Source organism: Eleginops maclovinus, chromosome 7, assembly GCF_036324505.1.
Source record: "Eleginops maclovinus isolate JMC-PN-2008 ecotype Puerto Natales chromosome 7, JC_Emac_rtc_rv5, whole genome shotgun sequence".
NCBI lineage: Eukaryota > Metazoa > Chordata > Actinopteri > Perciformes > Eleginopidae > Eleginops > Eleginops maclovinus.
In genome coordinates this window covers 20835424-20861992 of record NC_086355.1, presented here as the reverse complement: position 1 = coordinate 20861992, position 26569 = coordinate 20835424, and the positions used below count along the sequence as shown (strand labels likewise).

General features: G+C 39.4%; 1 protein-coding gene across 1 annotated transcript in view; it reads right to left on the bottom strand.

Moving 5' to 3' along the window:
- col18a1a (collagen type XVIII alpha 1 chain a) overlaps positions 1–26054 on the bottom strand; it is a 78132-nt gene extending 52078 nt beyond the window's left edge. The window contains exons 1-2 of the mRNA XM_063888513.1: positions 25942–26054; positions 25781–25854 (exon numbers count right to left, since the gene is read on the bottom strand). Coding sequence (XP_063744583.1) covers positions 25781–25854; positions 25942–25952 — 85 coding nt within the window. The 5' untranslated portion in view covers positions 25953–26054. The remainder of the gene's footprint in view (positions 1–25780; positions 25855–25941) is intronic.
- Positions 26055–26569: the final 515 nt, after the last annotated feature.

Genomic DNA, 26569 nt, shown 5'->3' with positions numbered 1-26569 from the left:
GACACTTTCATGTTCCTTTATGAATTTGCATGTTGAGGTCTTTTAGCAAGATGCTAAAACTCCAATTGGTGCTGCTCCCTGGCTGGTAATACATGACAGTGTGTAGTTACACTACTGGTTTGATTTAATTGTATAAGGTTAACTGGAATCAAATGACTATGGTTATTTTTATTTGAAGGTCAGAAGTTAACCGTTACACAGCTGGGTTAATAAGTGGGTAATGTTTTTTTCAGAGTGGTACATCAAAGCAGAGAAGTGTATAGCTTTTCCTCTAGTGTTGTGTGAAATTGCACAGCATCAGGATGTGGGTCCAAATAGTGTTTTTCTGTGGCAGAAAACTTTAAAGACAAGGCAATGTTTTTGGGTTTTGATACCACTATTATAAAATATCACTGACATGTCATGATAAACTAGCACCCTTTGCTTTGAATACCTATTTTGCTGCTATCTAATTGATTCACGTTGCTCTTTACCATGGTGACAAACTGGAGGATGCCTTGCCTCATACTTGTGTGAGTTTATCATTGCTTAATATAAACGCCGTAAAGCAAGGAGAAATAAATTACGGGATTTATCGAAGAAAACTAAATGGTGAATATCATAGCCTCGTACATGATTCTGTTAGATGGAGACAGGCCTGTTCATGCGTTCACATGCAGTCGTTACTAGGGATGTATGGATCAGGTACCAGTGTTTGAGTCAACTGAGTGGAAGTAAATGACCATTGTGTTATGGGTAAGGCAATATCAGGCAGCAACAAGGACCTAATACTAGATTGGCCCAGTGTTACAGTTGCCTGTTTCAGTCTTTTTATTAAGTAATGGACCAATGTCCGATATCAGTTCTAGTGCACCTCTCGTTTACTGTAACCCCAACCATAGTTTTTGGCAATCTCACACCCTCAAGCAGATCCAACTTGCTTTAACACACAAATAAAGCAATGCTACATAGGGTTAAAATATTAACAGTAAATCCCACCTGGCTGATCAGAAGCAGCCTCTTAACATTTCCGTTTCAGAGCACCAACAAGTTTACAGTCTGTTGAAGAAAAGAGGAAAATATTTTCATTTTTCCATTGGTAACCAGCAGTTTGGGGGGAGTGTGGAGGTGGAGGGGTTGGTGGAAGAACCATCTGTTTTCCTGTGACTGCCTAGCAGGACACTGCACGCAAGTCGGAGCTTTCTTCAGACATCGCACGCACCTGAAAGAGACCAAGGGGTCCGATTTGGGGCCAAATGTTGAGCATTTTTTCATCACCTCATAAAGAAATGTCAGATTCCAACCTTAGCCATATTTATGAAAGTCAGCTGAACAAAAATGCTCAACAGGAGATGCTTTTCCGCCACTGCTTTTAAACATCAGGCTGAGGATCAGAAGCCAAATAATTTCAGGTTTTGCAATACCAGCTCATCAGCAATCACAGAGAAATCTTGATGCCTGATCAGCTAGGGTTGTGTTCAGGGGCAGCTGGTGATGACAACACTGTCATTCTCACTTCCCACAAAGATGAAACAACGTAGCGAGATGAAACAACGTAGCGATCGGAAGACCGGCGGAGGAGTGTTGACTTTAGGGATTAGGATCCATAACCGGATGGGCAGAAATAGAACAAATTACCCAGATACTTCTTTGAGAGGCATCTGTAACTGAAGGGAAATGGAAACAAAGCTGACATCCTTTAAATAATCCTTTGACCTTTTTGTTTGCCAACTGTTACTTTGACATGTCTGTGCAAATATATACACTGCATATCCCCTGAGGATTTGTTTGTGCACATATTTGTTTATGTGTGGGTTGTTGTTCTTAGTATTATCATTTCTCAGAGGAGAGCAGGCACAATGAATGTGGGTTATGAGAATATTTTAGTAAAGTGTAATTTCAGGGAAATCGAGCGCGGCGACAAAACTCTTGATCTTGAAGCAACAAGACATAAACAAACTAAGGAAAAAACCAACTAGACTCAACATTCAGCCCCTGCAGCTTTTGATGAAGGGTACAGTATAACTTAATTTGGGAGAAGGCTTTGAGACTTAAAATATGTATTTAGCTAGCAAAACGTAGTAAAAAATAGTAATTTATACAAAGAGTGGGGTATGTAGTACATCTTTGCCTGCTGCTGCCTGTAATCATTGTTAGATCTGCCGGGTACATCAAAATAAATTAAATTAAAACAAGATTTATGAGAAAGTTCACCAAGTTAAAAAAGTCTAATTACAAGCTATGCAATAACATGATCACCAAAAGCAACGTCACTATTGTGGCCAGTTTCTCTTTAATGCAGGACTGGACTTGATGTTTAACTTTGTATTGATCCCTCTCATAATGGGTAACTGTAATGTTTAGCCACATTATTTGAGAATGTCCTATCACTTAAAGTCTTTGGCTGTTTTCAATAGTGACCTCTTTAATGTTTCTCACCCATGAAGTAAAATACGCCTAGCAGACAGGCTGGTAGACTTGGCTTGAGAACAAACCAACCATCATTACTTTGCCAGGAATGGATTGAGGCTGTGATGCGCTGAGACATGAATTTGAAGGAGTGTTTCTTTTTGTCATTCCTTGCAGCGATCTCAGACATCATTTGTGGCTATGTTACATTCATCTTACACTGCAAAAGTCAACGTTTCTTTGTGTAATATATTGTCTTAAGTATACCACATTCACACACAAGTTCTATGAAAGTCATCTCTAAAGCTCAAATTTATATTTAAATTTGATTCATGTGTGATGGATACGACGAACAACCAAAACAAAGTAGTTCAGATACTTTACAGATGACATCCCAGTGCCTTGCAGTGTTTAATTCTCCTCACTCGTGCCAAAATGAGTCAAACCTTGGTCTCCATGACTCATGATAACCAGGGGTAAATAGGACATTTCTCCTTTCAAACAGATGGAGGGGAAATCCAAATGCCTTTTTTACCAGACAGTCATTAACAACAGGGACAGAGGATTTGTGATCTGGAGACGTGAAGCAATGACTTTATCATAGAAAAGACTTCCTGTTCCTAACTATCATGACATCACACACATGGTTGTAGAGTTGTTAAACTGGACAGAATCCGCCCAGATGGTAATTCAAGCAAAAATGTCTGGTTTTACCACGATAAGGTGTAACTGTGTGTCCACCAAGGGAGTCCACTTGATGCTGGAAGAGCAGGAATTAAGCCTTGGACTTTACAAATCATTGGGTAATTCCAGCAATGTCAACCAGGCCATTTCCTCAGCCTCTTAATCCCAAAATGAGTGAAGCATGTGTTTAAACATCAAAAGGTCCCGGGACTATGGCCGTTCAGGAGCATTCTTCTGCGACCATGCCAGTGAATAGGAATCATTTCCAGAAGCTTTACCCAGCAGACCAGGCCCTAAGTACCCTCAATTGGTCTATTAGGAGAAAAATGAATATAATTGATGGAAGCTCTCTGGTGAAGTGGACCAGTGGGAGGCAGCGTCATCACCATATCACGCTCAAATCATTCACTTTTAATAGTCCTCAGATACCTGTTAAACATTCTTTCAAAACAGTTGGTTTGAGAAGACCGGGAAAATCAAATATGCAAATGAGAATAAAACGGTGAAATATTCTAATAAAATGAACAATGTAATCAATCAATACTATTACTATTGTGACAAAGTTCAGTATCTTATATGTTTTTAAATGGTCAGCCCACCAAAAGTTCATAACTATATGATCCAGGTTTAAGTGATTTTGTATTTAATATTCTCTGTTTTATATTATATCCAACTGACATTCTTTAGACATTTGAATACTACTCATTGGACACGGACCGACATATGTTACTACTTCCTGACATATTTGACTACTTCCGGACATATCTTATAGACCAGTCAATTGATTTTAGAAACAATCTGCAAATTAAAGTATATAGAAAAATTAAGAAAATGAATTGGTCCATAACAAATTGACAGGAAAAACAATTAATTTCAAAATAAAAAACATGTCATACGCCATACACTTAATTAAATAGGCAGGCTGTATTCATCACAAACTATAGGGTTGATCTGTTGCCATCATTATCAGCTCAAATTCATTTTAAAAGACTCAATCAAATAGGCCATACAAAGAAGATGATTTATTATCAGATGTATGTATGTGTGCACACCACACACATACACACACCTCCTTGTGACCTGTGCAGGGTCGTGTGAAATGATTACGATTACAATTTAAGCCATTTTTCAGCAAAAACAATGTTTGGAACACACTGAGAAAATAGAGAATTTGAACATACTGTAAGGGAGGTTTGAGGTCTTTCTAATGATGCTCTGATAGATCTGTTTCACTGTCAATATTGGAAACCACTTAATGTCATGAAGTTATTACCTCCTAATGAAGGTGGGAAACCTTTCCAGTCATTGGGTTTTGATACATAATTGTCTTTGGATATAATATTTCCTAAGGTAAGTGAACAGTATTGTTTCCCTGCTATATATTGCTACTCGGTATTAGCATGACTATTTGACATTCAGGTATTAACTTTTCATTTAAGTCACAGTGGTAACCATAACTAACTTTAATTTCTAAAATGAAAATGTAGCTTGTTTAACAACTACTTCTCTTAAAGTGTTGCCACAACAGAGCCATATACTGAGCCTTTACTCATCTTATGACTCTTAGGGAAATATCTCAGAAAATTGATATCACTTTTATGAAAAAGTGATATCAAAGGATAATTGTTGAGCAGATGTGATCCAAAGAGCGAGTTGTGGAGGAAGAGACAGGATAAAAAAGAGGAAATTCTGTGGCTTTGCTTGCTCAGTGGAACTCCATCTCAATAATCTACTGTAAGCACAGAAACTGTTTGCGGATGAAAGCCCTTCTGCAAGACAAGACAACACAAGCATGCAAAGGCAGTGGTAATAAAAGCCCAGAAAAATGCTGACTCATTATCAGCATACAGCAGACCTAGCCATAGAAACCTACTGTCGCACCTCCAGAGCAGGGAGAATCTTCAATGTTAGGCACACAACCACTAATTCTACAGTAAAGGTGTGATTTTGTATTAATAATTGTAATCAGATATAGTTGTCCTTTGCCACAATGATAACAACAGCTGTTGCAATACTTTGGTAAAATTAAATATATATTCTACAAAAAAAATCCATCAACCACTTGAGCTTATTCACTCCTGTGTCCTTCTAAACAACCCAGAGAAGGTATTTAAGCGGGAATGCTATTTATTTATTGCATGAACGTTTGAAAAATGATGTAATTGCGATTATTTTTTACTCTTATTGCAATTGACTTTTGTTAGTATCATTCTGACATTCATTGAAAAACATAATGTAACAATATTCTGCACCCAACAAAGTTGTCATTCCACGTTTGTAGAACATGATGTGTAGGCCAGGACCTCTCTGCAGTATGCACCATTTGAAATGTTGTTTTGACGCACGTTTTGCTTTTAACAAATATTGCTTTCAATTAGATAAGATGTTGATTGATGTTGTGGTTTTTGGTTTCATGCCATGTAGACTGTGTGAATGAGATACTATCAGGCAACATTATGTTCTAAACATTTTGACTGAAATTCAAAGTTTAACATTTTTCAGACATTTGGGAACACACACGGAGAACCAAGACAGAAAACGTTCCCTTATTCTGCTCCTATGATTTGTGTTTTACTCTGTCAACTAATGCTGTAGCTTACATTCCCTTTAGTTATATTAGATCTCACCTTCCCTTAATCATACCTCATTCAATCCCGCAGACAAAACAAAGCCACCACAAGACACTAGACACTGCCGGCTCTGGGCTTCCTGTTCTAACAGGAAAACCAAACTACATTTATAACGGGTAGACATTTCAACTCATCATGGTTTTCATTCAAAATTTGATCACTTTACAGGATTATGAGTAGTAAAAATGACCAATAAATTTGCTTTCGTATGCTCAATTAGTAGATTGTGTCAAAGCCAGGTAAACATGATGTATTCAAGCTACATAAACATCCAAGAAAAAATGCCACATTTTATCATTCTTATGGAGAAAAAAAAGCCATGAAGCAAAAGGGGACTGGACTGAATGAAACAACAGACAGACCATGTCTGATCAACAAAGTCTTTTTTTGTAATGTCCATCTTTTAAATCTTCAGTCAAGACCCACCCCCAGCTCCAAATCCAGAAGTGAAAACATTCCCTCTGAAATTATCCCATTAGAACAAAAGCAAGTCTACAAAAAAAGGGACAAAAGAGGGAAAAAAGCATTCCAATCATGTTGGTTCAAGCTTTGCAATACCAGAATACTGCATGTGAAAGCGGAACAGGAGACAGGCGCACCAAAAGTGTCGCCCCCAGGGCTGTGGTTTTGTGTGGTCAGTCAGAAAGGGTGGAGTTTTGTACCACCTACAGCCTCCTGGAGACAGGCTGACGCAGTTATTTTGGAAGCCAGAGATTGTTTTGCCCTTACAACCAGCAAGTGTTTTTATTGCTTTGACATGAATGGCTGGAAATAGTGGCACATCAACAGTCATAACTCACATTACAACTTTGCCAAGGTCCGGTTCTGGCTTTTTCGCCAAGTACTACGTCCCTGAGTCGTAGATGAGAATATCAGAGAGCAGCATGAGTCATTGCAAACGCCTTCTATTTACTTCGAGAAGGGAAAACTGCTGCAAATCTGTATTCTGCTGCAAAAACTTTAAAGCGGAGGAGTCACAGAATCAAGTGTCCATGATTGATAAAGCATGTCTAAATTCCTTCCGAGGGATTTGGGAGAAGGAAAACATGGAGGTGTTTTCAAACCACATGTGATTTACTTCACGCCCATTACACTTTCATGACGTTTTGGAAAGAAATACAGCTGACAGTGTAGGAGTACAGAGAGACAGAATCCGGGAGGTTAAGGGATAATTTGTCATCTTCCAGGCGTATAGCACAGTGACTGAATTACTGTGGGCCTCAATCATTTGAACAGATGTACAGGGATTTCCTCCACTATTGTTTTGCATTAGTCATGTCGCTGAATGGCTACAGATGGCTGCAGCCTTTTTTTCACAACAGGGATTTCTCAAATAAAATTATAAATTGTACTGATGAAATGATTATATGCACATCTCAAGTATGGCAATAAATTAAACTGGGGTACTTTGTTTTAGTAGTGTTATGGAACTTCATGGTGTTCATATAGGGTGCCTTACAGTAGGAAACTGAAAGACTCAAAAACAACCAAGTAACGTTTTTTTATGTGCAAAGAATACGCCTCAATCCATCCGAGCCATTTGTTTCTGAAGACCAAATGGAAAGCAAACCCCCCCCAAATATATTTCCACAGGATGTGAAGCTTGCTTGAGTTTAGTCCTTACAAATTATCACCAGGGGGTACTGGCTCATACACCAAATCAAATCAATCATTGTTTTTGTCAATTAAGAGACCATGAAAAAGTATTTTATTATTGTCCATTATTAGTAATATCTAGTTTTCTTTTTATTCAATATTTGTAAGATGTGAATCTGAAGCAGGATCTCAGTTCTTACATTCATTTATTTTCCCCCACTCCTACTAGCCTTACCCATCAAAGGGAGATATTTAACTTTAAAGACATGCTTCAAGGACAACTGAGCATACAGTACAACTGGACCAAACAATTCAATTACCAAAAACTTACAAGGCAGCAGAGTCCTAAAGGAGGGTGTCATCTAGACACAATGCTCCCTTTTAAAGTGTGGGTGGGGTGTTCAAGTCTGGCCATCAGGATACCTGCTCTCTTTACTTGTCCCTCTCTCTGTGTCTTGTAAGTTAACTTTTATGACGGTGGTCCAAGGAGAAATGCACTGGGTGTGGGGGGACACTTAAATGTACACAGGCTGTCCTTGAAGACGAAAGACAAGATGGGAAGGCTACAACCTTTCATCCCCAGACATCAAAGATTGAGTGGGCCAACCCAGACCCACAAGTAGAGAGCTGAACAACACATTCCAGCACTCACACACACATCAGTGTGTCATTCAGCAGCAGAGGGTCACCACAGCAAAATAAACTGTTGCCACTGCTGCAGAAAAAGAAAGATTAGTCCTTCCTGAATGACTGGCCTGTTGTCTTGGTTCTGTGGATGACATCATGCACTGTCATGTTGCCGTGATATTTGGTATATGGATATCCATGATACCTACAAAGATTCATCTTGTATGTAAACTTTTGCTCTTCCTTGACTTTTAAATGGGTCCAATACATTATTCGTACATTTAATTTAGCTGACACTTTTATCCAAAGTCACATTGAGTAAAATAAGTAAATACTTTGGTGGTAGAAAATGTTAGCATAAGGCAGGCACGTCCAAAGTCTGGCCCACAGTCAGATTTAATACGGTCCGCAGCTTCGGTCCTAAACTGTATTATTTAGTGCTATCAAACAGAACACATCTTTAAAATGCATGTCCTCCTTTCACCGCATGGTCACAGCACCAATCGAAGGGGCCTTACACATGCCACAATTTAAGCTGATGGTATTTGCGTTTGCCTTTTCTGTTAAAGACGCTGGTTGCGGTAGAATTGTCCAAAAATCAGCTCCTATCGTCTTTCCCTAACCACTATTCCTTGACCTCTGTGTGAAACGTCACAGTGTTAAGGAATAGTGGTTAGGAGAATTAACAAGGACTTAGGAAAAGTCGACGGGGCTTCAAGAGAATCCAGCTGCACTTGTATTTATGATGCACCAGCATATAAATATGCGTCTAATGTGGGGAAACTACAGTTTTCCATACAGTGGACTACTGTAAGAGCATATACTTTGCACTGTGCGTTCTGATAGTGCAGGGGAACAAAAAAGTGAATTTTGTACCCTGCAAAATTCACTTTTCTGTTAAACTGCCAAATGGTGAGCATGATTGAATAAAGACGTGGAACAAGGTAAAAACAACGTCATTTTTACAGCATTTTTCTCAAAATACCTCTTTGCCCAAGTACAGCGTCTTAATCCACCAATATGTCAAACAAGTTTCAAAATAATGGAGACCACTTTAAACCTTCACCTCTCCCATTATCTTTTTTTTTCAAATTCTTCAGAACAGGGTTTGGTTTGATCTCGGCCCAATTGTCCTTGCTGCCAAAGTGAAGACAGGTGATTATCATTACCGTCACATGCCTGGCATTTACTTCTTCAAGTATTCAGCTTTTATGTTGACTTTACTTTTGAGCTACATATTCACACAATTCAGATTCAAAAGCTCTTTCCAACGCAGTGTCGGCAGCATTTAGAGTTGTTTGCTGGTGAAAAAAGAAGCTCAATGTGGGGCTATTCGTTCAGAGGGAGCCACAGACTAGATCCTGCAGTGTTTCAGTTGGATGGTAGGAGTAGTAAGAAAGAATACATGGCTATTGTCTGCTCTGAGGCATTCCCCCCAAGCTGTGACTATTCACCAAGGCGACTCCACTGTGTGTGTGTGTGTGTGAGACAGAGAAAGCATGCCGACCCCTCACTTGGACTTTAGCCACTGAGCTTATGACCATTTGGACTCACTGAGGGGGAGCAGAGATAAAGTAAAGTCAGGACTTAAAGATGGGGTGAGGGAGGGGTAAAGGACCATTCTGTTTGATTGACAGTGATCCTCGCACACACACACCAGAATTTGTGGCTAAGCACACACACGGCATTTCTGGCAGCAATGGAAGGTGAACTCCAGTTTGGAGGAAGTGCGTTTATGTGTGTTTGTTTGTGTGTGGCCTCTTTTTTTTCTTTTCCGACAAACAATGCACCATTCTACTGGAGAATAAATACAACAAGGACTTCAAAAGTTATGCCGCAGCCGCTACAAATTGTAACAGGAAGGACATTCAGAGGGCTGAATGTCATGGAGCCACACACAAGAGATGAGTTTCTCTCAGGATGAGTTTCCCTTTTCTCTGGTTTCAAACTAATTTACTCCCAAGTGCTAGATGAAGATCATTTAGCCAGAACTAAATGCTTCAATAGCAAAAGAAGAGGGGCAAGTACATTTCCAACCTCCTTTTTCTGCAAAGAAAAACAAAATTACTTTCCCACCTTTTCAATAAAAGTCGAAAAAAAATATCCACCATGGCTTGTTAGTATGTAATGAGCGCTTCTAAGCATTTAATAACCCCTCGGAGGGATCTGGGCTTCTACTCAGTTATATGTTGTCAGTTGCACTGCCATTTTACCCCACAAAAAGCTAAGAGGTGCAGATTTCTGTGCTCTACTTCAGCTTAATAAGAAAGCCAATCTTATAACTATGCTGCTTTTTAGCCCAGATCAGACCTATTAGGTAACGCTGCAGTAACCCAATAGCAAGGCCTCGCTGTATGGGCTGAGCAGCGGTATGCATGGCCGGAATGTGTCCAAATACCTGAGCAGTGGCAGGAAGAAAGAGGCGTATGGAAGGTAAAGAGCAGGAAGTGGAGGCAAATAAACGCCTCATGGGAGCCAACACGTCCTGATGTCTTTTTCCTCCTGACACAGTTCAAATCACAACGCAATGAACCTGTTCAACACTGCTTCTCCACCTCATACCTTTGAGAAATTGTCTTCCGTCGGCTCAACCCTTCACCAAGTTTATCAAGGACTCATTTGTTTTGCCAGTGTCCTTTTCACCCCATTGTGAATTTCCAGTGATGTATTAAACCCTTGGAAAGTGGCCAGGCTCTTTAACCGAGGCCTTGTGGACCCCCTGCCCCCCACCCACTGACACAGGCACCTCACTACTTTTTTTTGTCCTGGCCTAAGACACCTTCAGGAGCCTAAAAGACTTTTAGAGGGTGGGGAAGTGAGAGGTTTGACTCAACCGCAGGGGGAGCGTACTGCAGGGGTGCTGGGGGTAAAAACCGACCCATCAGTGCAGTGTTACAACAGGGCCCTCCATATCACATTCTGCCACTTTACAGTAAGAGAAAGCATGTCTGAAGGCCTAATTGATGCTCCCTTTGTGGTTTGTTGCACAATTTATGAATCTCAATTAGCCTTTACTCTCAAACATTAACTGAAATCTCTGTGGGATTTGTGTCGATGAAATTTCATTGATACACTCTGATGGTGAAAAATAAACAACACCAAATAAACATGCGGCGAGCGGGATGCTTTTGAAAACATACATTTGCAGACCACTAACAGCAGAGCCCTTCAGCATGCAGAAGGCTTTTAGTGGATTGTTGTGAACTAGTTGAAGCCTGTAAAATGACAGAGGAGGGATGGGTGACTCTAAACCAGGGGTGTCCAAACTTTTTTTCCCAGAGGGTCACATACAGAAAATATAGGAAGGGCTGGGCCCCTCACTAGAGGTGAGGTATATTGCTTCATACGTTAAGTTATAAGTTAGCAAAATCAGTCAGATGCAGGTAAATGATGCTTGATTCTTGAATATGCTTTAAGAAAAAAACAGCCTACATCACAGCTCTCTGTAGGGTTTCATTTATTTTGTTGGCAGCTCATTCCTTAAAATGGAAGCTTGAGATTACTTACAATAAGGGGAAATATGAAGGGTATATTTCAAGCTTGTTATACAAATAAGTTATTGGGCTCTTGTTATCAACTAGATTTGTTAAAAAAAAGGTTTTCAACTTGAATTGACTGAATTTATTTGAAAAGCAGGCTCATTAACACATGAATACTGTGTAATATATGTTTACATATATGTTTAAGAACTACAATATAAAAAACACAAGTTTAATTTGAAGACCATATTTCAATATACTTTAAGAATTTGCTGAGGGTCGGTTCAAAGTGGCCCGCGGGCCACATTTGGCCCCTAGGCCATTGTTTGGACACTCCTGCTTTAAACTAACGCTGCATCGGTTTCTGATGGTGTTCCTTCTGCTTGGACCAAACATTGGACTCTGACCTACAGTAGGTCAATCCAACATCAGGGGTAAGAATTAAAAAAGGTAGGCAGTCTGTTGGCAACAGGCCTATTCTTAACAAATAATAATTACAAGAAATCTCAATAGGGCCACCATTTTCCACACTATATCCATGGCAGTGTTGAACTACATTAAGGAGATCTTATAGGAAGCCATCAAGGCTGCACCTTGGTTTTAATTGGGGGGTTTGACTTTTTTATTCTCATTCGGATGGGATACAACAAGTCTTGGTTCTTTTTTCCATTAATCAAATGGTAAAGGTTTCTCAATACACAACAAAAGACTGTTGTAAGCAACCAAAGCCAACACTAAAACATCTTCAATTGTGGAAAAACAAATGATAGGATACATTCATACTTTCTAAAGTTACATGAATAGGCATGTAACTTTAAGATTCATGTTAGAAGGTTCTAAAAATATGTGATACATTATCCAAATCAAATCTCTGAACCATTGTTCAACAAGAGTTACGCCAGTTTGAGCTGGCAGACTATATTCGGTGAGTTAAAACACAGGTTACTTTCTGTCTACAATTCCTGAAAGTCTTTCTCTTTCAACATCAGTGTAAACTCGTAAGGGCATGCCAGATTTCATAAGCTAAAACACCAATCTTTAGAGGTTAAACAAAGAGCATAAGACAGCTTCTCTAAGACAAGTCCGAATTGCAATACGGTGATGGGTGAAAGACACATGATTTTCCTGGACAAATGGAAAAAAAACTGTTCGCAGTCTAACCAAAAAGTACAGCTTTGACAAAGCTGAAATCCACTAACAATAAGGAACCAACCCACAGACCATAGGGTTCACACAGTCTGTTCTAGACCTCTCTAATCTTCCTACTTGACCCATTTTCACAGTTTACTAGGGTTTTAGTAAAGACAATAAAAATCAATCATAAATAATGACTTTTTTAAGATATTGATAGTGTGTAAATAAAAGATGAGCATTTTAATGCCTCAAAAAAAGTCAGTGGTATTTGGTTGGATTCAATTTTCATATTTCACTGTCACAAAAGTACATGAAGGTTTCCCAGAGAGAGGTAAACAAAACATCTGGAAGATGTTACCCTTGGCAGATTTGGGAATAGAGCCCATATCTGACATGGGTTAGACATTTTTTCAGTTGGTTTAATGATTGTGGGAGGCCTTTTTCCAAATGATAATAAGTGTAATCCTGCAGTGGAGCCACATTAAAAGTGATGATTCAGATAAACTTTTAAAACTCAACATTAAAATAAACAGGTGTCCCCAGGTGACAGTAAGGGCTTGCTCTGACTGTCTGTTGTGGAGTCTGAATACATGCCCCTAAGCAAGACTTACTAATGTGCTCACAGTGGAAACATTTGTTTTAATCACGTTTGAACATAACAACATGTTTCTGTTTCACAGTAGACGCCTTCATCAGTTCTATTTGCCTGTAAGGTTCACTAATACAATATATTTCTGATTTGTCAAATGATCAAATATTGATTCTTAAAACCGTGGACTGGATCCTAGCAATTTGGCTTCTCAAAGTTAACGTCAACATCCGCAGGTTAGGTGTAGGAAGTGGTTACTTATTGTAAGTGGTACAACTTAGGGCAACATGATGTTTAAAAAGTCTACTTTGAGGAAATCCTGTTATTACAACATGCAAAAAAAGGTGGTTCTAAGTTGAAAAGTAATGGCTATAACAACCGGCTATATTTTTCACCTCAGAAATCCTCAGTTCAAAGCTTTATAACTTGGGTATATGTGTGTATAATTCAGGATATAATGTAAACTTTAAATAATTTGATGTTCAACAGATTCCTCTTGGAAGTAAAAACAGTTTAAACCCAAGGACAACCACTAACAAAATAAACTCTATAAATAACTATTGAAATCAAACTGAATTAAAAGCAATCCATTTTTTACTTGGAATTGAATTATCAGGGGATGATATTAAGCCATATGTGGTTGAAGGATGTATTATAATGCAGTTGCTTGAAGTGCTGTGAATGCACCTGCTTTCTGACAACACTTTTCTTCCTTCGATCCAATGTAAAACTCTTTCGTGGCAAAAGTACCAATAGTGATGCGGACTAAAGAAAATTGGTGCTTAAAGGTGCTTATCCTGTACAGTATATCTTACTATGTCAGCGGTTCCCAAACTTGTTTTGCGTCGCACCCCCTTCTACGTCCCAACCGGGTTGACGCACCCCCCAAAAAACCGCAACAACAAAAACAAACCCGCAACAAAGCTTTGTTTTATCGCCATATAAATAACTTTGTCATGAGATGTCCCACTTGACAGTTTCCCTGATTTCAGCCAGTTAATCATATTTGAAAGAATGAATGAAACGAGTTGGCGCGCATATATCCTAAGCTACAGTGAAACGTAGAAGACAGCTGTCTTCTTCTACGTTTCTATCAAAAACTAATAAATTATAGTTTTTTGATTTAAAATAAATTATTTTCCCTGTGTTTTATTGTAGCCTATGGAAAAGTCCCACTTAAAAAACAACACTGTAATATTTTTACACCAGACCACCATTACATGTTTCATCTCGCGCACCCCCTGGTGGCAGCTCGCGCACCCCCAGGTGCACCACACTTTGGAAATCCCTGTACTATGTGAACCAAACAGCATTTAAGAGAATATGCCTGTCCTTATTTCAATAATCAACCTTCCTAAATTATGATGCCATAAATGTATATTTTTGAGAAAAAATGGGAAGTCAAAGGTCTTGAGAACTTACTGCCTCTTGTTGGCCCAGTGAGTCAAAAGGTACATTATGGTCACATTCCTGGATATGCTCATATCTAATAAAATGGAGGCCCACCTCTTCGGGGTGCAGACTGTCCCCTGACAAACTTCCCAGGCTAACAGCATTCTTAAAATTCTCCTGCCAATCACACAGAACCATTTATTGACTGACCATCTAACCACCTTGATGCGATGTTCAACATCAACAACTTTAGAGTTTATAGTTCCTAGCAATGCCATAAGATCAATAAAAGGTATTTCACAGTAACAGTATATCAAAAACTCCATGACATGGACTCTTCTGGGGTTTGGCTGGACTTACTTTTTACTTACTTTTTATAACCCTGGCAGACTTAAGGCAAGGACTCAAAGATCAAACGCCTTAGAAAATAGACTGGATCATCAGCTAATTATAAAGACCATGTCTAGGCATGCACTCGAGACACTGATTGCTCAAGCAATTTTAAACTTTTTCCTCCAAGATAAGAGAAGCAGACAGTGTTGACTTGCTGGATTTAGATATTTTACGGTGTTTCATCACCCTGGCAAAGATCACAAATGAGTGATAGACCATGAGTAATCAGCAATATAACTGATGGGTGACGGATTGGTATGGAACAGATGTAACAAGTAACCAAAATCATTTTAGCATTGTTTCAGTTAATTCAAAGTCATATTTGGATATGCTTGATAGATGCTAACATTACAATGGTATATATTCTTTAGTCAGCACAGTAACATATTGCTCAACCTTAGCCGTATTGGATTTTACTTGAAGTACAGAGAATTCAACTACAGTATGTGAGGGCAGTCAAGATTAAAAGTGAAGTGAGTTACCATTCAAGGGCTGCTGCCTGTAATTTCAACCTCCTCTAATTTCCCCCCTTTTTCATCATTCTGTGTATTCTCAGATTATAACCTGTGCTACAAAATCTGGCCTCCTATACTTACAGTATGTTAAAAATGGTCCTTTGACACAGTCTAGGTTATATAAGTCAAGAAAAGCTTTAAAACCTTGAATTATTGTGTAACCTTTCCTGTGAGCTTCATAGATGTTATTCCTTCTGGATATGGAAAGTTCAAGCAAAAAGCAAACAATTTTAATGTAAAAAGCATTACTATGGCATTTCAACTCCCTTCACTTGACTATTCATGGCCCATAAGATCCTCATATTCATGCGATGAATGCATAAATGTACCTTCCTGCCTACACAGGTCTATGATTCAACAAACAGCTAAAATGCTGGCAACAGTTGAAATGCATATGCACATCCTATCAGCATTGAGCCTTATCTAAACGTTTCCTTCCATTCCTGTTGTTGCTCTTGAATGCATAAGTAAATACCATTCCCCCAGAAGACGTGGGCTTTTTGTGGAAAGAATATGCATGCAGGTCTCATTGCTGCGTTAGCCAGGTTGTGTAAGCAGCAGATTGTTAGATTGGTCTTTTGGCCAGTCCTGTTTCTTTGTCCTTTTGCAGGTTCTTTGAACCGGCTAGGCCTCACTCAAGTGTTGAGTTTCAGCTTTGCACAGCACTTCAAGAACGTGTCAATGCAGATCAACACTTTGACAGTAAATCCAACCATGAAAGAAGGGAACAACACTTGTTTTTTTGTCTGAAAGCTATCTCTTTGCTTGAGAGGGAATTATGGGCCCAAACCCTTGACATATTCCGCAGACTGATACAAATCCCAGAGCAAGGACACGGCTACAATAAAGGAAAGCAAGTAAAAACATTGGCATGTGCACTCCTGAAATGATCTACTCTAAACTGGACAATTACATATGTAAATGTCTTTAGGCGGACAACCATTGAGTTGTGTTTAAAGTGGCCGCAGATTTAAAAGAAGCTCACTGTTGATGGCCACTTCCCATTTTTTCAGTTCTTGTTGTATCAAGTACTTGATCTAACTCACAAACATTAATGAGAAGCATGGACATTTTCTTTCAGATGATCCCCCTAGTCCCTAAAAGACAAAGTGTCCTCTACAGTAGGAGGGGTGTTGATGGGGGCACAAACTTTTAGCTTACTAGGCACAACGGCTTCAAACACCCCTCAGTGAATACTGTCAGCTAGCTTATACTTCACCTTCAACTGACACTTTAATCCCCTGTAATGAATGGTGACAATGGCTGGAAGGGAATGACGTTATGCCAATGGCTATATCAGAGGCCCGGGGGATACAGTAGATGAAGAAAAGTAAGCGGGACAATGAAGGCTTTCATCGACAAGACAATATCAGGGCCCTCAATTAGTGTAGGCCAGACTCAGGTCCAGGGTGCCAGCATTCGTTGTTCCCCCCACTGGGCACTACAGCACAAAAAGCCCACAGGTCATGCTCTTCCTCTGTTTCAGCTTAAGCCAAGCAGTGGCATGTTATAATCCACGTGACGGGGCTTTGGTGAGCTGGTACACCAACTTGATCTAAAACAAATGAACTGAGTGAACCAGCTAAAGTATATCTGGACTCTGCACATGCATAACCAAATCAATCTTTCAAAATCATCAATCAAGGGCAGAATGCAGACACGCACAATTACCCAGAGATCAAAATATAAAAAAGGTAGGTGAATTTATTCTCAAATACAACCTCTGATCTGATCTATGTAAAGTGTGCCAAACTAGAAATCTAGTCATTCCTTGAAGGTATTCATAGAACAGTGACCTTATTTTCCTTTCAGAGTTCACTAGTAGAGCAAGAGAAGAGAGGAAACAAGAGACGGAGTGAAAACAAGCCCAAAATCCGCCAAGGCCCGAGGCTAGCGTGTGCCTGTTTAAGGCTCCAAACACTCAAGCAAACAATGAGTTGCCAGGTTGGGTCATATAGTATGCAAACCAAATATAGTGTTCTTATTAGTTATTTCCTCCAACTCAATTGCTCACTTGAGACCAAAGTTAGTTTTGACTGTGAGATAAGAATATGACTAAATGACTTTTCGTTAAAGTTGATTTTTCCCCGTAAAGGCCTGAGGTGACTGAAGTGTTCAATGATGAAAAAAAGACGACAACTAAACTAAAATGGTTGGTGTGCGACATTATACTGTTAAGTCTTACCTTCTATTCTGCCTTTAACTTTAGCGGACATATATAATACAGGTAACTAAAGGTTACAAAAACGTTATACAGCCATGTCTATTACCACGCCCAAATAATAAGGGTTATTAACCAGAGTTGTGAAACCCCAGGGCTCTGTTGAACATGGCACTTGGGATAAGATGGCAGACCTTTCAGCCCCTGTCCCTGACTGACTGTCCCACTGTCTCAGCAGAGGAATGGCCTGCAATTCTTTCACTGAAACTCTAAATATTTGACGTGCCCATGGTTGGCCTATGTTCCTCCTCCCTAAACCTCTCAATGGATGGCACTGTGCCACCTGGACCCGTAACAACGCCCGAGTGAATAGAGGGCAGCATTTATTGTCTGCAAGCTCATGATTCACACAACAATTAGCAGCTTCCAAGTAACGGTGAACTGAGGCATTCACTTTGTAATAATCTGGGCTCAGCGCATGATCCGACAGGAGCTTTAGTCTTCTGCAGATATGGAATGTAAATAAGTACATTTACAGAAGTCCTTTAGCACATTTTGGAGGTACTTTAATAAATAATTCTACTTGATACCTATGCTCCACAACAGTTCATGGGCAAATAACAGACCTTTCTACCACAACATTTGTTTGACAGCTTAAGATACTTACGTTTGCAATTAAATAAGAACACTCAGTTCATTTTGACCAGTAGTGGTCAACCATGGTGGTGTCCAACCATTATGACTTGTGACCTACAAACAAAGTCAGTGTCAGCTGAGGGTTCCTTGTCTATTTCTTTGTACACTACAAAGACATGTCCCTTTTTAACTTCTTACATAGTTTCATTTAAATAACTGTTTAAGGTTTGACTACATTCAGCGCATCTCTTCAATATTAAACAGAACTATTAACCAATAAAGAAAAGTCAAAGCATTAAAACACATTTTATTTCACCACTTTTTTTTTGTTTTTTAATTACTCCCACCAAGATGTATCTTGGAAACCACTGGACTTAACTACCAAACTGTAGACTTCAAACTAGCTCCACATTGAGCATATATATATATATATATATATATATATATATATATATATATATATATATATATATATATATATATATATATATATATATATATATATATATATATATATATATATATATATATATACAGTCAACAGAAAATGATGTGTTCCCTTTTTTGTGTTTCTTCCTCTCATCTTTTCATCTTTATATTTAAGTCCACTACCTAAGTGAGTACTGAGTGCACCTGGACAGTTCTCCGTTTCGGACAGGTACAGTGCAGACATGTAATGTCATCAAACCAAAGACATTTCCCCAAAGTCTTACTTCCGGCCAGTGCCTACAAAAGTGGAGGACAGAGGTACAGGACTCGGCAAATCCCTCTTTTGTCACAGGAGCTCTAGGCTTGATGGTAATCTCTCCGTCCCATGGGATTCTCCTCACTTCACACCCCCATGGTGTGAGATTTGTGCGGGGGTAAAAAGAGAAGTGCCTACAGACATGGCAGCTCTTGAGGGACGGGTGAATGAGTGGAATTCAAGGATGCCTTGAAAAGCGGCCTGCACATCATAAGAGTCAATCAGAAGATAAGAAGAGGTGGAGAGCAAAAAAAGAGGGATATAACCACAAAGTGAGGGTCGAAAACGCACAATGGCATTCCCGAGAGGGGCCTCGTGAATTGCTGAATGGTCTATTCATTCATTAAAAAACCGCGTTGGGTGGTAGGTGGTGCTTGTATTAACATTTCTCACATCAAAATATGCTTATTTCAGTGTCTGAATCTGAAAAATACCTTCGAAACACTGCCGGAGGATCCCATCATATTCATAGACGGGCTATACGGTTCTGGTCACTTGGGATCAGCCTTACTTCATTGAGAGTGAAAAGCTTATGGTATAGATTTCTTAGGACAGGAGAATGTAAATGGGTGGAGGGGGGGTCTCTAGTTTCATGCCTCCCTGTGTTCAGCAGGCTGTCAGTGAGGACAAGTGAGCACTCCCTAAAGCTGGAGACGGGGACAAAGTGCCAGGTAGACGGATCTGGTTTCCTTTGCTACAGCCAAATGCGGCTTTGTGGTGGAAAAATCTGCACCTGGTGGCCATGGAAACCAGTGCTAACCCAGGCCGCAGCCTACAGCTACAAAAGAGTCTAAAGAGTCTCAATGCCCTTTGACAGAGTAGCCTGGGTTGTTGAAAGGTCTATATTATGCTTTTAAACTAAAGTATACTTCTGCAACTGCTGCTGTGTTCATCCATCATGCTTTTAATATTGCATTTTGCTTATTGAGTAGATTGGTAGCTTACTCCAACATATTACAGTGTCTTTACATTAATGGAATAAAAATCTACATATGAAGAAGCATTAGCTGCCTTGCTATTCGTTCAATGAACCACAGTGAATTTTGCCCTAAGTGTCCTTGGTGTCCTACGTGCCAAACGTTTAGAATCTTTTTCCTGGAGCTAAAATATTTCTAAATGATCCATAAATATGCATAGCTGTGTTTGCAGGGATGGATCAGTTTTACTTTTTCTGGTAATGCTTGAGCTTTTACATTTGTTCAGAGCTTTAGAACAAAACCTGTATACTGTAGTCCTGTTATTTGGAGAGCTTTACACCTTCCACTAACTGTTACCATCGATTATGGCTGGGAAAGACAAGCGAATAAGTGAGGGTTTCACAGAAAACAGGAAAGAGGTGCTGAGAGGTAAGAGGGCACCGAGTGTGCCATTAGTGCTGGAGATGGTTGGGTGTACAGAGCAAGTGGCCCTACAAATCCTCTTCTCTTGGAACATAAGCAGTAATTATGGTGTCCCTCTGTATTTTGCCGCTGTCAACCCGGCATTTTGACATCAGGGACAGCATGAGAGCGCACCTGAAACACTGAGTGGTGGGAGCACATAAAAATACAAATAACAGCTGTCAGCAACATTCAAGAGAATGCTCTGACCTGAAAAGCAAGATGATAGGGGATCACAAATACTGCGCTTATCCCTGTGAGGGCATTTCTGTACACAATGCAATGCTAACAAAACAATGTTGTTTACATAATCAAGTTACTGTTTTGACTGTGGTCAGTGTTTTTTATCTGTAAGGTTTAATGCAATGCTTTGTTCCTCTTAGGTCCAATCCATAATGACATTTATGATGTAGGCACTAAAAATGGGCTAAATTCTATGAACGGTCACACATCCTAAAAACATGAAAAGTTAGGTCATGTGGAAATAATGCACAATCCTCCATTTAAGTTGTTCATACTTTCAATCCTAAACAGCAGGCGGAAACTTGCTTTACTATAAAAACATTCTTATATGCTTTCAATTAATTTGATTACTCATCTGGCAAATATATGCTATCCTAGGACTCTGGCCAATTCACTTCCTCACCTCCTTAGAAACATATCCAAACAATTATAAACTCAGTGGCTAACTGATCAGATGGGTGCAGCTCTTTCTTTAATGGATTTTCATTTGCAAAGCAACACGTTGAAATGTTGTTGGAGGTCATTCTCTATTGTTACATAAGGGTCAAATCTACACATCCAGGTAGGCTTTGCATACATAAAGGTGACCAAAACATTCATGTGGTGGTGTGTGTATGGGTGTTTGAGACCTGTAGAAGTAAATATTTGATAGTAAGATTGTCTCCAATTTAAATAACTAAAAAGCAGAATTAGTAGCATTTATGGGTTGCGGTTTGTAAACAAACAGTGATAGTTGGACATTCCTCCCGGCCAAAGAGGCTTAGGGTGATAGCCAACGGGTGAAGGCCATTGTCTAATGTTTCTGAACGAGCTTCATTCGCTTTGCCTTTAGCATTGCCATATGTATGTTTTTTCGCTCCAGTGTTGGCCATTGAAGGACCTTTGCCTTTGTAACAAGCTTTTGATCTTGCCAATAGTCGCCTCATTTCTAATAGCAGTTGAAGCAGAGAAACGTCTTGAAATAATTAAACTACGCTAATAAAGGCAAAAGACAGGGTTTCTACTGCTACAGACACCGCACAAACGTATGATGGTTCTAGTGATTAAAGGATTGAGCCTTTTCATTATTTAAGGAAATCCTACTCACTGTACCTTTAAAATAGTAACATATTTTGCAGTAATTGTCTAAATACACCAGCTCCACAATGAAATTCTAGATAGAAATCTAAAAAGGTTCAAAGAACAAACATAGTGACAATCAGATTAACTTTATGCTTCCCGAGCGTACAACTAATGTGAAACAGTGTGCCTGGTGCTGCTGGGGTGATTCTCAAACTGGGCCTTGTTCTTCAATGTCCAGTGCGGATATACAACTCTTCAGATTCACTACAAAATCCAGATGGGTTGAATTAAGTAATCAAAGCAGGATGTGACCACCGTGGTTCTCTTATAAAAACACATCCGCAATGGAGTAAACTACACCGTATCTTGATTTCCTTTCCAGTCTCCTCAGTAAGTGTTCCTCAGATAGACACTTTTTCTGTCCTGGTGTTGGACAGCTGTGCTGCGTTAGAGTGTGGCCCTGTTACGCTGCATGGCTTTTAAGAGACAGACAGAAATGACCTTATAAATATTGTTGTGACAGTCTTTATGAAACAAGAAAGAGCTACAGATGGGGTCTCAAGTGTTTTTATAACAAATGGGATTTCAAAAGGCCAGCTCAGTCCATTACTAAAGCTTCCAAACCAAATGATCAGCAGAAAGCTTGTATCTCGCTTGTGTCTTGGTGAGTGATATACAAAGACTGTTGCCATTGTCAAACGTGAAGCAAATATGCTGAAACAAAGATGCCAGAAAGTGAAGCACAGACACCCACTTGACATGTTGAATGACCCCCACCCACAACCTCACACACATGTAAGCCAACACTGCGAAGTCATGAGCCTTGACACTGAAAGATATAAACCATTGTCCTAGAAGAGGTTTAATGGCCTTTTAAATGCTGGTGGCTGACACAATATAGCAAAAACAATGCTAGAATGGAACTTCCAAGCCTTGATACAAGGCACCTCCAGAGATGTCGATCAAGAATAAGTAGGTTTAGTGACTAGAAAATCCAGGGATTAGACATCACAAGGTTCACTGAGTCAGCCGATTCTGTGCACAGTCGGCCTATTTATTTCATTGGAGGGTTACAATGATTCAAACAGAGGCACCAATATAACGGCTGTTGACCACAGAAAACCTAACTTTTCTAGTCTAGAGTTATCTGGAGTTAACACGATTGTGTCATTTCAGGAATAAAGCGTTCATCCATGTCCTTAGTTCAGAATGTTCAACACATGGTCCAGAATCCAGTTATTTTAATGAATTGATGTAGCTGTGGTTGTTTCAAATATATATTTTATTTATGAATTGATTTTTGCTTAAATACCCTTTTATTTGCCTGCATGAATAGCAATATAGCTTGTAAAGGGAATATCATTTAAAATACAAGGTATTCTGAGGTTGCAAGGACAGAGTTTTTTCTATTTTTTCCTAACTTTGAAATCATTAAAGAACAAGCCATAGTACATGTTATAATCCCAATTCTACACTTTGGATTTGCTCAGAATAAACTGCATTTTTACATTTTTTGGAAAACCTTTCATCTCTTTCTTTTTTGACAGAGCTCACATGATGAAGACCTTAATTATCTTTGTGTTTATTAAAAGAAGTATGTCATGCTTCATCAAAATGCTGCTATTCATTGGCTTCCACCTGATCCATCATCACCAAAAATAATATGGCCCAGGTGGGGCCCCGTAATGTACATGTCACCACAATGTGTCAGGTCTGAACCCGGTCACCTTCCCTGCTCTCTATTTCTGTCCCTGAATATTCTTCAGTCTCTCTGCTATCTAATAAAGCAGAAATGTCAAAAGAATTGCAAATGAAGATTTTAAAAGTGCTGTTTCTTTGTGTAAATGTGTTTTACTTACACAGAGAGTCATTTGAGTGTCTTGCCTTAGCTGACCTCTCTTTATAAGCACAATGGTCGTCACTGTTAAAGCTTAAAAAGTTCCATTCACAGCAAACCGACAGTTTTCAAAGGATTAAATCACGTTGTATCATGAAGACTAGACCAAAAGCTAACATTCAATAATCCAAGGAAATTGAGTTAATCATCAAAGTGCATCAAAGGTGGTATTTGCAGCTGCAGAGACTAAAAAAGTTCAGATCCTCATTCTCAGGAGACATCTGAGATATGAAAGCAGATGTTTTTCTGCAAATGCTGCAACTATATCTGACGTGTCAACACATGTTTGTCAAGCAGGGCTCTTTTTCAGACCTGCTATTCCATCATATATTATTACAACATGTTTATTCAACCATGGCTGAAGATAAGCAGATGAAAACCTCAGGATCACTTTATTCACGGCTCATCAACACACACAAGGAAAAGAAAGGAATTCCTTTATGGTCTGAAGAAACAGAAATATAGTGATTTAGAAAAAGGTTTTGTTACCCCTTCCCAGCACACTGAAACCCAGTCTCAAATGGCTTTCCTGTACCTCTGGCCATCATGCTTCTTCACTGAAAAGAAGTAACCCCAAGCCAGCTGTGATTTTTAATGTGGCATCTAATTCAGCCACTAAATGGCACGGTGGGGTGTCCCCCCTACAGCCATCCCCCTCCCCCAGATCCCTTTTGGCAAAACCACGCTGGGTGCATGTCAAAGATCACCTGACAATAGGGATTCCAGCCCCAGCCAGGGACTGGGAATGAATCAGACCTAATTCAAGCATGTCGCAGGCAGCCAGAAGCATTGCTCTTGAGGCCGAGCTGCAGGCCTTTTCAGCCTGGACACACACAGACAGGACAGCATTCCTGCAAAAATGTCACGTTTTTTGTGTCCTTTTTACTCTTCTCAAGTTTTTCACCTGTTCTGATCTCCAATGAAGTCAGAGAAGTATCTAAATCCAGGGTTTTGATGTTAAAAGGCAGACCAAGAGAAGGTAGATGATTGGCAAACAATGTTTTGACAAACCTTTGGGTCCAATGAGGATAAAGAGTCATTCTGCCAAATATAATACTGTTTGCATCTATTCGGATCACGGTCAATCAAATATTAATCAATGTCCTCGGTTTCCTCTCCCTATCATCTGACAGTTCACCAACTCAGCATTTAATAGATTAAATTAAGGATATAAGTGAGGTTCAAACATAAATTATTCAGCAGCAGAAGAGAGTCTGTTCATTCAATGGCTCATATAGCCCTTTAGCACCATTACCATGCAAATAAATGATCCTTTTTCAGATGTCCTGATGTTATAACAGCTGGAAAGATACATGTAAGAACTCTGCTTGTGCTAACAGGTCATTTACACATGGGGGGAAGAGAAAAAAAAGCATCTTATCCAGTATTTTAAGAAGCTGTCTCTGGTTTGACACAAAGTAAGACACAGGACAAACAAGGAAGGAATGTAGGTTTCTGAGCAATGCAGACTTTGGACTTGAGAAAAACCTGTAAACAGTCCCAAAGCCCCTTTGACCTTCTCAGAGTGGACAAAGTGCTGGGTTTTATCACTGGATCATAACAATGTGTCATTGCAGGTTGTAGCAACCAGGCAGTCTGTTAGTGATACATAAAAGGGTGCTGGAGAATTGTGTTTAAAGAACAAGCAGCAGACTAATGCAACATGAAAATATAGCAGTGTTCAGCATGCAGTCTCTCTACTGTATTCTCGCAAATATTCAAATCAAGCTGTGTAAAACATTCTTCCTGTGTGAGCTGAGGTATATAAACGTGCAGTTTTCTTAATATCTATCATTTTTTTCTGGTGAGAAATTGGGTAGATAATGTCCAGCAGCCTCCCAAAGAGGATATTTCAGATTATATTTTAATTTCACATTCTGTTTCTATGTATCTTACCCTATTTGACATGTAATTACATTTCCTATTTCTATATTTTACTTGCACCATTGTGTCATTTGCACCATTCTCTTTTTTTATTTTTTATTTGTATCTTATGTCTTAAGCAGTTGGGAAATGTAACACAGTACATTTATTCAAGTCCTGTACTTAAACATACTTGTACTTTACGAATTTTATGAATTTTTACTTTGAAGGAACCCTGAGCGTATTGGCAGATGTATAACAATGCACAGGAGGCTGCTAGAAAACGTTGTAAATGTCGCAAAAAGAAAGTTTACTAACGTATCAGCAACAGAGCCAGGACATGTATGCTCCCAGGGATAGGTCTTACCTGGCCATTGCGATGACGCTTGTCCAACGAGAATAAGGACGCAGCAGAGAAGGCACTCCAGCCATGAGGGACACCTGCAGAGGTAGCAACAATCACACTTTAGCGCTTCACCAAAAGTCGCCAAAAAAGTTAGAATAGAAATGCAAAAAAAGCAGAAGTACCTCATCTTCATGTGTTGGTTCTCCTGCACCGAGTGAGGAAATCTACATGGACTGTAAAGTGTTTCGCAGCCTTTTGGACCAGCAGCCTGCTGCGTGCACGCTGCCCCAACAGCTGATGGGGACTCGGATGGAGACGGAGGAGGCGTGTGGAGAGAAGAGAAGGACCTGCAGGAGGTCAGCCGCAGGGACTTCCGCCAGGTCCTAAAAGGGAACACGTTACTCTCATTGATGCTGAGGATTGTAACATCAGGGATTCATGTTATCCAAAAGTATTTACAGTGTGATAATAATAATAAAAAACAAAATTCAAAGTGACCTACACAAACCATAAAAGTTAAAAGGTTACATTTACATACATTTCAAAACAGTCATTAACATGCCTGGAGAATTCAATTCTAAAATGAAATCAAAGAGCAAGACATACGATATGAATATCAGTTCATTTAATAAAAGGCAGAAGCAAACACAAGTTGTTCAGTCTTGATTTAATAGTATTAAATAGTTTTCTAGTAGTTTGTTCAAGATATATAAAGCATAATAACTGAACGCTCCATGTTTAGTTTTGACTAAGAAGAATAAATTGATCATAATCATAATGAAAAAAATAATGACATGAATAACATGAATC